Raw genomic sequence first — 15,380 nt, 5'->3', positions numbered from 1 at the left:
TCCTTTCTATGGATGAGAAGATTATGCTACCCTGTGCAGTACCAAGACTTCTTCTTTCCAGCCATTCTTCTTGCACCCCTGCTGGTGACCATTTAAACAATCCACGAGGGGTGTGGTTTGTTTCTTTCCATCTGTAGAGGCTAGAACCTTACTAACCTCGTGTCAGTCCCCTAATTAACCACCCAATTGTTTTGAGCAGGAGTAGCCATTATCACACTTTATCACCACACTGTAAGAATGTGCCACAAACAGGTCCTTCCACCTCCTAAATAGACGCGTGTAATAGCAGTCAAGTTTCAACAAACAAGTTGATGGAAAAATTTAGACAAAGTACACTGCTATCAGGTATCACAACTGTGCCACCAGCTCGGGCAAGACAGCCTGTTTTCCCCACACAAAGCACATGCTCTTAATCTATAAACCACAATTCATCACAGGACTCAGACAGAAATTGCCCTACCATGAGATTTCCTATTAAGTCTCCCTCAGCAAATTTACTTTGAACTATCACATCCTGTACTCAACGCATAAAAAATTCATATTCTGTAATGTTATATTCTCATTTTAAAAGCTGTTGCTTCACTTCCATTTTGCAAGACCTAGTACTCCGCAGCACATCCTCCAGAAGTTATCAGTGTTTTAATGATCGTATTGTTAGAATTTATAATTAACAATACCAAAAAGTCTCCTTTGAGCAATTTTATCCCTAGATGAGCACAACATTGCTATCTGTTTTAAATTTACATCTCATTTAGCAGCTTCAAATGGTCGAATAGATTAGGCTAACACATGAACTTTTATTATGCCACACAAAGTATCACATAGATATTGCAGTACATCCTACCTTGGGACAAAAGCCAATTCCACAGATTCTGAATCGATCTTCTCATGAGCATTACAGAATTTGAAAACCGCCCCTCTTTTGCAATTCTTTTGACACAGCCCTTTATTTCCTAGTCTCTTCTCAGTAACTTGACAGAACACAGAATAAAGTTTTTAAAATGTCCACATGGCATATCATCAGACTCTGGAGTTGTATTACTATAAAAGCTGATGCAAACTGAGAGCCACCCATATCCACGTGTATTCTTCCCAGTTTAACAGCAGCCCATTCTTGCTTGTGGGTCATTAAAAACTGGGGCTTCTTGATGTAAACAATGGCTTTGCTGTACAGTGTTGTGGGTTTTTTGTTATGAATGGTGGGCATACGAATCTTAACCGGTGACACAAAACACCTATTCCTGGGGCTATGAGCATAAGCAGCACACTGGGGAAATTCAAAGTATTAACCACAAACAAGACCGCTGCAATGAACAGAAAATTAACGAGCCATACTATCAACAACTTTTTACCTGCTTGTGAGCATGATCATAAGAGTTTATGTGGTTGTCAAACTCTTGATGCTTTTGATACTGCTTGTCACAGAGTTCACAGTAGAAGTTTGCTCTGAGGTCTTCCAAAGCCTTGGCAATTGCCTTTTCTTTATCAACGTAATCCTGCAAAATTAAGAAAAAACAATTCTGTTAAAATTCCTGTAAAACAACCGGGAAGATTCCTTTAGGGAAAGATATTCCTTAAGAAAACCTCAACATACACTGATGATTAAAGTACCTTTTTTAAACCAGTAAGTCTTTACACATTAAAAAGTATGAAGAATAACTTGGCTGTGCTATCAACCCAGTTTTCATTCAGTCTCCTGACAGAACGTAATCTTATCATTAGCGCAGGTATCTGTAAAAGGAGACTGCTCAAAAAGAGTTAGTACTAGAGTACGGCACTAAGACAGTCCTCTTCCACCTGCAAGAAGTGAGCCTGCTGGATTGTCTGAGATTTAAAGGAAAATAAAAGAAGAGGTTTAAAGCCTCAAGCTAACGTACGCAAACTGGCAGCTGCCTGCTCACAAAAGGCAATGAACAAATACACATCGAACCCATGGAAAATCGCTGCTTTTGGAACAGACTCTTAGAACTTTAACCACTGATACTTCCTCCATTTTGAGTGCTAACAGACATCTGCTCCATCTCGATTTGTCTGTAATTCAATAGGGATGCACACAGGCGGTTGGGAAAGCACCGCTCAGAAACCATTGACCCTAACTCGCTTCAGTGTAATTTTACGGTCATTTTTCTGTCAGCGAAATCTTCCCAGGAGCAACACCGTCCATTAAGCTGAGTTCAAACAGCAATTACACCAGGAACAGGCACAGGTAGTTGCCATTTAGGGAGGTCTTCCCCCCCCATTTTGTTAAAGGCTGTACACACTACTTATTCCTTATATAATTCAACATGTTTCTAGGCACAAAACTAAACCTCTGAGGAAAAGGTGCCGCATCTAGATTGGCAACGGTCACATCCTCCTCTTTTGCTATAAAGAGAAGTAGCAGCTTTCAGCTTGGCAGGGTCAAAAAGCTCTGGGACTCGCCCACGCAGCTGCCTGCTCGCTCGGTGCAAACCCCAGGCAAGCCCTCAAACCCCTGCCGCGGCTCAAGTCCCGCCACCTGAAGCCCAGCCCTGGCTGCTCCGTGACCCCATCCCCGCGGGGCAGCTGCACCAATGCAGACCGGGGCCAGCAACCGGGGGCTTGAACGCACCCAATGCTGGGCGAGACGAACCGCGGGGCAAGCGGCTGCTGCCTCCAGCCGAGGCTCCGTTACAGCCCCGCCAGCAGAGCTAACAAGGCATCCGCACCCCGCACAGGAAGCTGGGGAAGGTTTACAAGTCAGAAGCACTTAACACTGACTGTACTGAACAAAGCTACAAAGGTTGTATCACGAAGTATGCTGTACTAACAGCTGCACACCCAGCACAGCTATTTACCTTACCATTTCAATTGGAATAAAGAAAAGTGAATCAAGAAAAAAAAATAGCCTAACATTTGAGAAAAGGCATGTAACAGTTTAAGAGTTTCTCTTCAAAACCAACTTTTTATGGGAAATTTTCTTGCATAAGAAAGAGGAGGTAGTAACCATTAAAAAAACACACATAGAAAGCATTCCTCTTTTGATTTGATAAGATTTTGTTCACGATAATGTGGTTAATCTCCCACTTCTCACATCAAAATTACTTTAATATTGCCAATCGTGTTTTCTATAATGCTAGATTCATGCAAAAAAAAATCAGCATCCCGGGGAAAAAAATCTGAGAAATTCTACTGCTAGAAGTTTGTTTGTTTGTTTGTTTTCCATTTTAAAGCACTATCCAATCTTTAAATATAAATCTGTTTGAAGTTCCTGCTTCCATCCGTTATGGGAGGCCCTTGCTTAGAAGGGAAAAAGGCATCTAGAGATTTGAGCCTGAGGCAGGTCCCCACGAAGACAGGAAAGGAAAACAGAGCAGCATGAGGTTCACAGAACAATGACATTTAAAGTTCTTCTGAAACTCCGAACAAGCTTCCTGCACCATGTGTATTTTTTTCAGAGAACATCCTGTGGCTAAACAATGAAAACAGCCATTTGAATTATCAGCACCTATACAAGAGAAGGGAATTAAAGAACATTTCTTGCTTCTTGGTTGCAGAGTTATCTGAAATTCCTTTGAGACTCACTCAATGGCTAATCATGATGCGGCCACAGTTGGCAATTGCATAACGGACTCCTGCGGAGCAATGAAAAATTTACACTTGCAGAGATTTTCACAGATTAATATGGAAATGCGACAGCCTAACGATGAAGCACACTAATAAAAATACATCCGAGTTGGGAGAGATTGCTGCTGCTCCACAGAGCTCCTGAAAAAGATTTGTGCTGAATACTGGCAGGAAGGGAAAATGCTCTGAGAGAGCAATGCATATCCAACTGCATTTGGAAAGACAATTGCAAAAGCTAAGAACTTTACCATAAATTGCATTGCAGACTTGAGACAAACATCATTACACGCAATTTACACAAGAGCTCCTAATAACCCTCCGAAATCAAGCAACACTTTGCACCCTGCAGCTGCTGCCATCCTGAAGGTCCCCAGCACCGCAGCCAGGGGCTCACTGTGGGATAGGATCAGGCTTTGGGTCCAATGCTGCCCGGGAACGGCTCCGTCAGAACTAAACCTCCTCGTGTTGCAGTGGGCGAGCGGTACGCCACCCGGCATGGACAGCATTGAAAACAACAAAAGATGGCACAGGCTTCAAGGAGAAAGCGCACCTGGACACGGAGGAACCATTCAGCACAGGCTATGTAAGCCCATTTAAGAGCACGCCTGCACTTTTAAAGCATGCCAGAAGATATCATTAACTTCATTCAGGTCCAAACTAATAATTAGTTTTATAACTAATTACAATGGCTTTTATTTTTAAATGAACAAATACGCCAGCAATTCTCTTTGTAAAGGCGTTCTGCTTTGTAAAAAACACATTAAGGTCTCAACTTAAGGAGAGGGGGAGAATCAAGAAGGGAAGATACAAGTTTTCATAGCTGAATAAACCGCCTGCAATATTAACTGTTCAACCGGAGAAATGAAATTTTAGATTTGCCATGGTTATGTTTAATTTTAATGGCACTGAAACTACTTTTCCACTATTCCTCGAAGAATTAAAATTTATGCAAAAATGACACTTCCTTGTAATGTCTGCGGCTCTTCTTCAGTCCCGCTACTTCTGAAGTCTCAGGACAACTGAAGGAGCAGCCTTTCTCAAGGCTTCATGTACTTTCCAGGCTGCTAAGCAGAAGAGTGGATTAAAGGACTAGCAAAGACCACATCTCCACAGAGCGCCAAGTGGGAACTCAGTTACTGCTGGTTCAAATGTGCTCCAACACGCCATGTTCAATGCCAACGTGACGGCCCTTTTTTATCATTAAAAAGATAAGTCTGGGGTTTCCTTAAGTCTTACAGGTTTCATAAACCCTACAGAAACATGGAATATACGCGTATATTTTTTTTAATGCAGCCTGAGAAGTTCTTCCGAAGAGATACAGCCTATCAATTCCTCAGAACTGAGGCCATGTCCTGTGTTTTCAGAGAACAGCACGTACACAACCACATCATAACACATTATTTGCTGCTTACTCAGTAACAACAGATCTACACCTTGGGTAGATCCTTGTGGGTCCCTCCCAACTCTCATATTCTATGATACATCATTTCCAGTTGGTAACTGTCCATCTGAAATTTGCGTCTGCAGACTCTGCACTGACAAAGTGGCATGTTCACCAGGGAACTTTGGCAGCACTGGGTCTAGGGAAGGACACGTTCTGCTCACCCTAACTGTTATTTCCCGAACAGAAGCAAAGCACACTGACAGAAAGCCTTGCTGCTAACCTGCAGCTCTTTAGCAGCGAAACAAAGACCAAGGTTAATTCCAGGAAGTGAATAACCCATTTGTTAAAATAAAAAGAATCTCAACACCAATAATAAACAAGAATAGGTAATTCCTACTACTATTACCGCAGCCTAACAGTCAGAGCCGTATCCTACTAGAACAAGTCCCCTCCCATTGAGCCCCTGTGGACTTTTGATGTTAGTGCCCCCATTTCAGTACCTTGTATTTCTGCCTCAGCTCCTCGGTGTCTTCTTTCTCCACCTCCAGTACACGCCTCCGCTCAGTGGCATCTTCGGCGTAGTCAAGCTTTAAAAAAAAAGTAATTTGTCCCATAAATACTTTGCACTACTGAGACTGACAGAATGTGTAATTTAAAAGATGAGGTTTGAAACAGAATCTTTGCATATTGTACTACTTTTTCCTTGTTTTGTCATCCCACAGTGCAACCCACGTGCAAAACAGCTCGCTAATCCTTCCAAGCTGGTAGCTCCCAGCAGGCCCATCCACTGCCAGCAGCAGCCTTAGTTTTGCAGAAGTGAAACTCAAAAAGCTAAGGAGTTTAGGGTGCCATCCAGACCTCAGGTAACCAGTGGTAAACAGTGTGCATTTTGAGCAGAAATGTTTGCTTATTGTGTTGATTTAAGAGCAAGTTTTTCTTCACCTTTGACGCACAAATTCTTACTTTTTAATTTCTTCCCTACAGACTCTCCGAGATCCAGGCAGTCAGTGAGAGGGGCCGTGCCGGAGCCAGGCAAGCTTACCTCCATCTCCATCCGCCCCATGCCCATGACATCGTACTTGACGACAATCGGGATGGGATCCGTCCTCCCTGTAACAGGAACACAGGCGGGTGGTCAGCAGCCGGTCCGTGTCCACAGCTCACTTGACACATTGGGTTTGGGTGGTTAGAGATCTTGCCTTGGAGTGCAGAGACCAGAAAGCTACAGTGAACCAAACACAAGCCATTCTCACAGCTTACAGCCAAACCTGCTTCTCGGCTCCAAACTGGCTCAAGTCTAACACACCTCTAGTACTGACAAAAGCTATCCTCTGAACATTAACCGGTTGGGTAAAACGTACTCGTGGTTAATGTTCAACCATGGCAAGTCCTAGCACGTGGATGCTAACAGGACTTGAGCAATGAACCTTCTCAGTGCTTCCACACCAGGCAATGTGTGCTCCTAATCTCCTGATACAAGCAAAAAAAGCTATTAAACATGTTTTGTTGCACTGCCACATCAAGAATTGATCATGACTTCCCTGTGAAAAGCGTGGAAGCCTCCCTCCCACCAGCTTTTGGCACTTCCCAAGAGGGAAGGACGCTAATCTGGCGGAGCGGCGCGTAAGCCAAGCTCCTTTCCCTCAAAAGGAGCGCCGCCAACCCAGGCCAGGTGGTCAGTGCCCTGCTTCCCAGCTCCTGCGGAGAGATGCTCCAGCACCTGCTGTGTCATCTGTAAGCTGTGAAAAGGACTAGTTGCGAAGAAAATTGACTGAACTAATCAAACTATGCTGGAGATTTATTGTTGGTTGTTTTTTTTTTTGCTGTTGTTTAAACATATCTTTAATCCACTCATAACCAGCCAAACAAAGCAAAATGGGGCAGACAAGCACTTTACTACCACAGCTTTTTTAATTTGTATTTATTTATTGAAATTTTACATCACAACTCGCGCTGTTTGTTGTGATGTAAGCCCACTGAAAAAGTACTTACCTTCTCTGGTGCATACCTTGAGTAAAAAAACAGAATGTTTACTTCCCTTAATATTGCTCTTGGTTTGGTGTAAACAACTGTTTTGTTATACACACATACAACGTATATTATACCTTTGGGCTAAAAGATCTCCAGGTTTTAACCATGCCAAAAAAGTTACATCGCAATCCACATGCACAGAAGGCTGAAGTCTTTAAAACTGCCTCAGAAAATGTGTATGTGCATCAGCTGCTCTCCTCTCAGCATTAGCTTTCTCTAACTTCTGCCAAAGCAGCAATCCATGGATTTCGGACTCCAGAGTCCTCAGCAACCTGCCTTGTCCAGACTTTTTTTTTTTTTTTTTAAACTCTTAGGAGGCACAGAAGTATGTATTTTTCTTTCAGAAAGAAATCCATTTAATGGTTTTATTTTCATTTACATGCCCATACATTTGACGGCAGGCATATATTCACCAACTCCAAAAGCATTTGTCGAGTTGATCCAAAGTTGTACTTTGATTTAAGCTTTCATTTGGGTATTTTAACATCATTTTCCATGTGAAAATGTTTCTCTTATGCCCAATGGTATAATAAAGTAAGCAGTGACTGCAATTTTTAGCAAAAGGACCAAATTAAAGACAGGTTATAAAAATGACTTCCTAAGTGCAATATCACTTTCATAACGTCTCAGCCAGGGATTTACTGGTAAGTGGTAAACCCAAATGGAATGACTGGCAGCAAGTGCCAAGAATTTTTTTTTTTCAAGCTTTTTTGTTTGTTTGTTTTAGTTTGGTTTGGTTTCTCCAGCAATAGAGATCTTTTGATGCAGCCTCATTGCCTTGGTAAACCCCTGCATACAAACAATGCATCAGTACTTTTGCCTTCTAAGGCAGTCAAAGTTTTTCAAAATCTATTTGTAAATTGCAGTAGCAAGTGCTAGTGCCCATCGTGTTGGGGAAAATCAAGTTTGGACAGTATTAGAAATTTACGTTTAAACTGATTTTGGCAGTTCTAACACAAACAGAAACATCCCTTTTTAGCAATACCCTTTAATGAACAAGGATCAGACAAGTGTGCATAAAGAAAGGAAAGGAAAGGAAAATGAAAGACCAAGCAGAAGGATGATGGCTACAACAGAGAAAGTAAGCCTAACATATTGGTGCACTGATGACAAAAGGAGTAATTCAGTCTGAAAATAAAAAATTACCACTGCTAAGTTTACCATCACCACAACAAGTCCAGGATCATAACGCTGTAAAAAAGAAACACCATTTGTTAGGCAGAAACCATTAGGGGCAGAAAATAGGCCGTTTGTAGTAGGCAGGTAGGATGGGTTAATATAATATGAGGCTTCTTCCTCACCCCTCCACCCCAGCACCATGCTTTGCCCTGTGGAATCAGGGAGTGGGTACATCTGAGCCGTTGCTGCTCGATTTCACGGCTGCGTTTGCAACCTGACATTTGCAGGTGTTGGCAGAGGTTGAGCTCCTGGTGATGGCCCAATGTCAAGGATGCACTTTGGCACATTTAAGCAGGCAATTTAAAAAGAACCAAATCGGGACCTTCAGGCAATTACCAATATTTTTTTGTGTGTGTGTGTGGGGGAAACAAGCTCTGTTTTAAGAGGGGAATATTTAACACAAAAGGCGATGCCTCCATTTTAGTCTTAACCGTTATTTCCTTGCGGATGAAATAAGACAGCAGCCAGCCGGAGCCCAGTGTGACATCCAGCTGGCAAGTGCCAAGCTCGAGCACTCCGAGCACGTCTCCAGCACCGAAACAAGGGCTCAACACAGCAGGCTGGGGAAGCAGAACACGCTGCCAGGCACGGCGCTGGGTCACGGGGGCCTGGGGAGCCTCCTGTCGTGCCCTAGGAAAGCCACTGTGGCGGGCAGGAAGAAACACGCTGTCGGTTGCCAAAGAGCCACCCCTAACCCCGCTGAACGCCAAGCAGGCTTGGGCAGAAGATGGAGAACAGCCAAGGGGAAAAATGGGGCTTTTAAGTTAAGCTCTAAGTTCTTCTTTTAAAGAACTCCCTCAAGGAAAAGGATCCAAAGGTTCTCCGCACTGCAATGTGAGCTTTACCAGCACATAACCGTGGTTCTCGTAGGTTGCAGGGCTCCCGGCTTTAGGGTTCTCGCTCTGACCCTTCTCGGGTACACCAGCACTGCGAAGGGGAAAGCTGAGTTTGCAGGAAAGGCCAAGAACTGCAGCACTTCACACCAAACCAGGGCTGTGAGCACTGCCACCCTGACAACGAACCCCTCCACATGGCAAATCATGCAGCTGTGTCCGCACCCCTTCCCCTAAAACCCCCCCAAAAAGCCTCAAAAAAGTTACTTTTGTTCAGAACTAGGGCACAGGCTCTTTCCTTCACAGATTTGTCACGTTACAGTGCCACAACACCCCACCCAAGAGGGGGTTGCTGAATAAATGCTTCCACAAAGGGCAAACACCTCGGGGGGGACGACAAAGCACAAACCTCAAGAGGGTTGAGAAAAAGCAGCGGCTTACACGAGAGCCGCACCTTAGAAAACAACCTGAGAGTAAAGGAAGCGGACTGCAGGAGCACCTCGCCGAGCTGCAGCAGGGACGGGCTCCTCCGAATCCACTCCTCTTGGATTGCACAAACTTACTGGGTATGAGCAAATATTTTGCCAGCAGCTACAAACTAACAAGCCTCGGAGAAAGAGTTAATCCTAATGCTGCAGGATTTCAGCAAGAGTACGAGCCACCAAGTCACGCTCTGCTCTGAAGATCAGCATTTCACAGTTGCCAGCTGCAGGGTGCTTGCTCCTGTCTCTGGACACGGCGCGCAGATGCTGCTCCGCGCCTCCGAACAGGACGCTGCGCCAGATGGACCTGCCATCTGAGCCCGTCTCGAAATGTTGGCATTTTCAGTGCTAGCGCACAGTTTATCTTTTTCTTAAACAGTCAAAAACAGAAAACAGTTGTCGGCGATGATTTAGATTCAGAAGGATTCCTCCCTCCAGCAATCCCATGCACCTACAGTGGATATAAGGCCTTGCTGAAGGTCTGTTCAAAACCAGATATAAACGAGGTAATGCTCTGAGGAACAAGGACCCCTGAAGTTATGCATTAATGTAATTTAACCTGGTCTATTTCATATTATCATTTACGCATAGCATACAAGTACCAAAAGTAACAGAACAGCCCTAATCCCGCCCCCTACCTTGACATCTGTTAAGGAATTCATCCCAGGTACATGCTCTGTGGGAAACAATGCTAGAGGGCTGACTGCTATCACACACTTCATCGGAGGAGAATTTCATGAACTGAGCATCTCGGAAGGACACACCGAGACGGGGTCACGTTGAGCACAGAGGATTTTTACTTATTCGCTATCTTCATGGTAGAATTTCATACCGCACCGTGACAGGAGACAGCTTTCCAGGAGGTTTTAATTCCTCTTGGAGAGCTGCTACTGCAGCGATGAGAAACGCGGCTGCCTGAAGACTGCATGGGGAAGTTTCAGGATGACACCAACTGGTTCTGATGGATATGGGTTAGTTGGGTTGCTTACCAGCAGTACGGACCCCACTGTGGGCTGGGGAAGGTAAAGAGGTGCCTGGAGCCGTAGAATCACAGAACAGCTGGGGTTGGAAGGGACCCTAAAGATCACCCAGTCCAACCCCACTAAGGTTCTCAGGCACCAACACCCATAGCAAAGCACCCACAGACGCAGGACGTGATCACCATTCAGGTACATTGCCTCTAGGAACATCTGGAACAGCGAGGAGTCATCCTGCTGCTGGATTAGTTTTGTTCTCTAAAACAAGGATTATGCAAACACTATAAACTTTCCTGTGTCTACTGCACATTTAGGTAATCATAGAGCTGTCACGTAAAACGCTCAAACTCCTCATTCAGTACAACAAAAGGGAAGGGATGAGGAAATCCACTAATTTTTACTGGTCAACAAGCCCTGGCAGGCTCTGTGGTGCTCCTTGCTGGCTAAAAACAAAGCTACATTCTCAGCCTCATGCCGACTGCTGCAAGAAGCAAACAAACAAGAGCAACCTTTTATGCTGGTCTCCTTTGGGAATGTGATCTGTGAGCTCATCTTGTTTGTCTCAGATTTCTGGAAGGGGTCACAGACAACCAAGAGATTCAAGCGAAGTCGTCTGCCACCCTCAGCAACAAGGATCAAATCCCAAGGAGGAGAAGCTGTTTTTCAAGTATGCAAAAACTGCGCAGTGAACTTCATCCTTACTAAGCAGGAGAAAAACAAATGAAAGCCAAGTTGCAAACACCCCAATCGCATCAGAAACTTCAAGCGAGCCCAAAACTTCTTAGACACACAAGCCAAGGGTGACCCTTGCAGAAAACCAAGGGTCAGTGATTTCAGAGCTCACTGAACTTCTGTGAGGGAAGACAGACAGAGTCTGGGTCAAAAAGCACCCCCAGTTTCCTAACGCAGTTGATGACTGGTATTAAGGAACAAGATGGACGATGTTACAGCATGAACATCAATCTCGATTGACCCAGAATACAAATCCAAGGCATGAGACGCTGCCTTACCTCATCTCGGAACATGGAGAGGGCTGAGGAGCCCGTCTGGCCCAGGGACACGCCGCAGGAGCGGGGACAGGTCGCGCACGGCCTTGGCTACTTGCCTCCCACCAACACATCTTTCGTGGTTTTATTAAAACTGTTCTAACACTGCACAAAGGGCAATAAAGCCTGACACCCTGCCAAGAGAAGGACGTCTCAGCGTCACAGTGACCTTACGTCATTGACAGAATAACGATTTCACGGACTACACACGCTCAAACTACCCAAAACTTACAGCCTATGACTGAAGGAAGGACCTTGCACGTTGGGGAGCGAGCATGGGGGCAACCGCTTCGCGTGGAGCAGAGGGAGCCCTGCAAGCCCTTCCTTTAGGTCTGCGGTCTCAGGCATTTTCACACGGTGATGAAGATTGGTATGATGATAGCAGGCTTTCAAAGCCACATTACCCATTTTCTATTTTTTTTAAAGCTAACTTTACATGAAAATACTCCTCTCTTAAAACCATTGCAATGATTTATGCTGAAACATGAGCACGGAAACATTAGTCTGTGCCAGAATTCAGGTTCCTCGTGAGGACACATTAAGATATAAGATAAGGCCATGTTTACATCTTTCTTGCATAAGACTGCCAAATTATTCAATACTGAATGAATAATGGCACTGTTAAACATTCTTGTCTTTTTCTCCCATATTCTCTTGTATTTATTACAAAGCTTCAAAACCCAGAAATAAATACAGAATTCCTCATTTCCTCGTGCTGTTTTTCTCGGATGCTCATTGTTCTGTGTTCCCAAAGCCTCACAAACATCTACTCTGTCTGCCTTTGTGAGATCAGAGGATTTAACGAATGGAAAAATACATTAATATATTAGCCATTTGGTGAACTGCTGACAGAGCCAGGATTCAAGACCACTGGAATTCAAGCCCTGAGCTTATTTCCCCAAGCCGCAGCTGCCAAGCCATCACACTTGTGACTGATCTCAGCTGCCTGAGTGGTCAGAGCTCCACTTATCGCTCCCCACATGTCCAAAGAAAGCAGCACCCAGAACCAAAGCACGCCTCGCCAGCAGCCACCTAGCACACTGTTGGAAAAGTGACTCTTATCGAGCTTGATCTCACGCATGAAATTATCACAGAGGCTGCCAGAAAACGGATAACTCCTGCCTTAACCGCAAGTTCACCTGCAAGCTCCTCCTGCTCTCCGCACATCTTTTAGCATTTTTTAGGCAGATCTGTTCTTTCATTCTTGATGCTAAAAGGAAGAAAACAAGAGCTTGTCTGAACACATTTAGTCAGTGAGAACATGCCAAATAGGAACTGCATTATGGTATAACCGATGGGAGTGGTGATGACTGTATTTATCATCACAGAATTTGCAAGTCCTAGAACACAAATCCACTTGGTAGTTTGCTTTCAATGAAAGCCATGCAGCAGTAATACAGTCAGGTGGGGAACTGAATTCCAGCACTTTCTAACAAATCTGCTGTGCCTGACTTTGCTATGTATTTTAATGGATCTTGTTAGAAAACGTGCTCATGAAAGGATAAAACAAACTCAAAAGTTCTGTTATGCACACTTGTAACTGCTGCCTCCTGCACGTCACCAGTACAACACACCACGAGCTTGCAGCACGCCGTGCCCGACAGGAACAGCACCACCCCGACACCCCGCAGAGGTTTGGTTTCATCAGAGATCGCCGGGGATCGCAGCTCTCCAGCAGGATTCAGGCAGCCCTTCAGAACAGTCGTGTCGAAAGAATGCCAAAGCTTTGCTAAAAACATAACCAAATTAAGAAGAAAACACTGCTAAATAGGAATCGGGGGTCAGGAAGCATTTCTTTCCAGCCAAAGGCTACAGGTAAAGTCACTGCTCCTTCTACAGACCTGCCCCAGGGAGACCTCCCTTTTCCCAAAGCACCTGCTGCTCCTGTTCTCTGGAAAACAGAGGTGACAGGCACTAGCGCAAAGCAGCATGCCAGACCTGTGCCATCCACCTTTCGGCTTACCTTAGTTCACACTGAGTAACGTTTTCATCACAAGCAAGTGACGGAAGGGCTGTCCTGGTCCCCCAAAGACTACCAAGACGCAAACTTAAACAAGGCTTCAAGGCTCGATTCTAGTTCTACGGGAACAACTCCGTATCATCCAAATGATTCGATTCAGCAACAGAAGTACTTAAGAGTAGCTATGCTGCGACAAAAACATGTTATTTGTTGCCATAGCAAAATATTCAATTCTGACTCACCTCTCGGAGACACCACAAAAGACCAGGGTAACCCCAGTCTCTGTAAGAGCGTGAATGAAATCAACACTCATGTGGATTACAAGCAAAGTAACTGCACACCATATGCTGCATGCAGAGGAAAATGGTAACTGGAAGCTTAGCTTAACTGTGTCCTGTACAGGTGCTGGAGCAAGGCTGAGCGTCAGGGCTGCAGTCGAGCAAACATCTCCCTAAGAGAGGGCTCCAAAAAAAAAAAAAAACAAAAAAAAAAACAACTGAGGAGTATGAGAGCTGCCCAGAAGCCGCTCACAGGCACCCAGCTGGGTATGAGCCAGCCGTGCCCAGCCAAAGCCGGAGTCCCTCTGTACAGCCAGCACCAACCAGACGAACCTTCCCAGCTAACAAGCCCTTCACACACCGCCACAACCAACAGCAACAGGGGCAGCTGCAGGACGACCGTGGGAAGGGGAGGAGGGCTCTGAATGAACTCGCTGAAGCCAGACCTGGACATTAGCTTTCCGTTACAGTCTGCCCGCTTGCTCTTAGCCATCCTGGTGACGTTTATCAGATATTCCCCCATGCACCCCGACAGCCCCAACCCCACCCCAGACAACCACCTACTTCCTCGGACGTGACTCCTCCGACAAGTTAGTTGAAGGATTCAAGAGAGCCAAATTAAAACACCTGCCAGCCTGAAATGCTGGGTCACTTCGGCGGGCACCCTAAGTGTTATCCTCTCTTTCTGAACACATCAGATAGAGTTGCATATTCCTGTCCTTCCTGGCAAAGCAAAGTGCTGATGGCCTTTGTCTTCCCTAAGGAGAGCTTTCATCTGCTCTGCTCCGTTTTCCCTAGTGAAATGAGACAACTACTTCTCTTGCAGCTATTCCTCCTGGAGGAGTTACCACCTATCAAACACACAAGGACCAAGAGAACTCAGATGTTTTCAAGCACAAAAAACTTTTTTTTAAATACTATAGCAAAAATTTGGAAACAAGGGGAAGATATGAAGAGAAGCCTATAAAGATATTTTCAAAGGCACGATGAAAGTTATACTACTTCTGCATGTCAATCCTCCAATGCTTTTCATAATGCTCCAACTTCATACGAAATACTTATTCCAAGAGAAAGCATCAGAACACCTGAATTCAAGATCTTACTCAGCCCTTCTGACTCTCAGGTCACTTGTGATTTATTTAGCAGGCCCATTTAGCAGGGGGCTGCACACGACAGTCAGGCCCTGTTTTTAACCTACTGCTAACTCCATTTCTTCACCAGGCCACAGATTTCTTGATTATCAATTACACGTCCCCATCCGAGAACGGGAAACAGTCCACGATTACCATCTTCTCATGTCAGAACAAAATCATCATACATCTTTTCCCAGACAAACAACGGCTCCCCAAGCCGCACATTCCAGATTTAAAGTGATCCCTATCAACTGGCAGCCCCCGTTCTGCTTTCTCATATTCACTAGCCGTCAGCAAGTCAAAGCATCATTTCCAAATACAAGCTGCTGGCTGGGGGGGGGGAGAAAAATGCAAAATACACCAGGAGAAGAGATGAGCAGAGGGATGACTGCTGAATTCATTATGAGCCTCTCCGAACCATCGTTCTCCCACTCAGAGAGCACTACCCTTGCCTGATATTCCACTCGATACAAATCGAAGATCAAGCAGCAC

The 15,380-nt window shown here is 44.9% G+C and overlaps 1 protein-coding gene across 4 annotated transcripts in view; it reads right to left on the bottom strand.

Annotated features, from left to right (window-relative positions):
- The window catches only part of GPATCH8 (G-patch domain containing 8), a 54,943-nt gene that overhangs the window by 13,435 nt on the left and 26,128 nt on the right, over nucleotides 1-15,380 (bottom strand). For 3 of the 4 annotated variants that reach the window (XM_050715508.1, XM_035566968.2, XM_050715507.1), the window contains 4 exons: nucleotides 8,147-8,191; nucleotides 6,012-6,079; nucleotides 5,470-5,556; nucleotides 1,353-1,496 (listed from right to left, as the gene is read on the bottom strand). In XM_050715508.1, the coding sequence (XP_050571465.1) occupies nucleotides 1,353-1,496; nucleotides 5,470-5,556; nucleotides 6,012-6,038 (258 nt within the window). In that variant the 5' untranslated portion in view covers nucleotides 6,039-6,079; nucleotides 8,147-8,191. The remainder of the gene's footprint in view (nucleotides 1-1,352; nucleotides 1,497-5,469; nucleotides 5,557-6,011; nucleotides 6,080-8,146; nucleotides 8,192-15,380) is intronic. The other variant, XM_035566963.2, reaches the window with a different exon arrangement.

Source organism: Cygnus atratus, chromosome 25 (assembly GCF_013377495.2).
Source record: "Cygnus atratus isolate AKBS03 ecotype Queensland, Australia chromosome 25, CAtr_DNAZoo_HiC_assembly, whole genome shotgun sequence".
Classification (NCBI taxonomy): domain Eukaryota; kingdom Metazoa; phylum Chordata; class Aves; order Anseriformes; family Anatidae; genus Cygnus; species Cygnus atratus.
The sequence above is the reverse complement of the archived record's forward strand: the minus strand, read 5'-3'. Positions and strand labels throughout refer to the sequence as shown.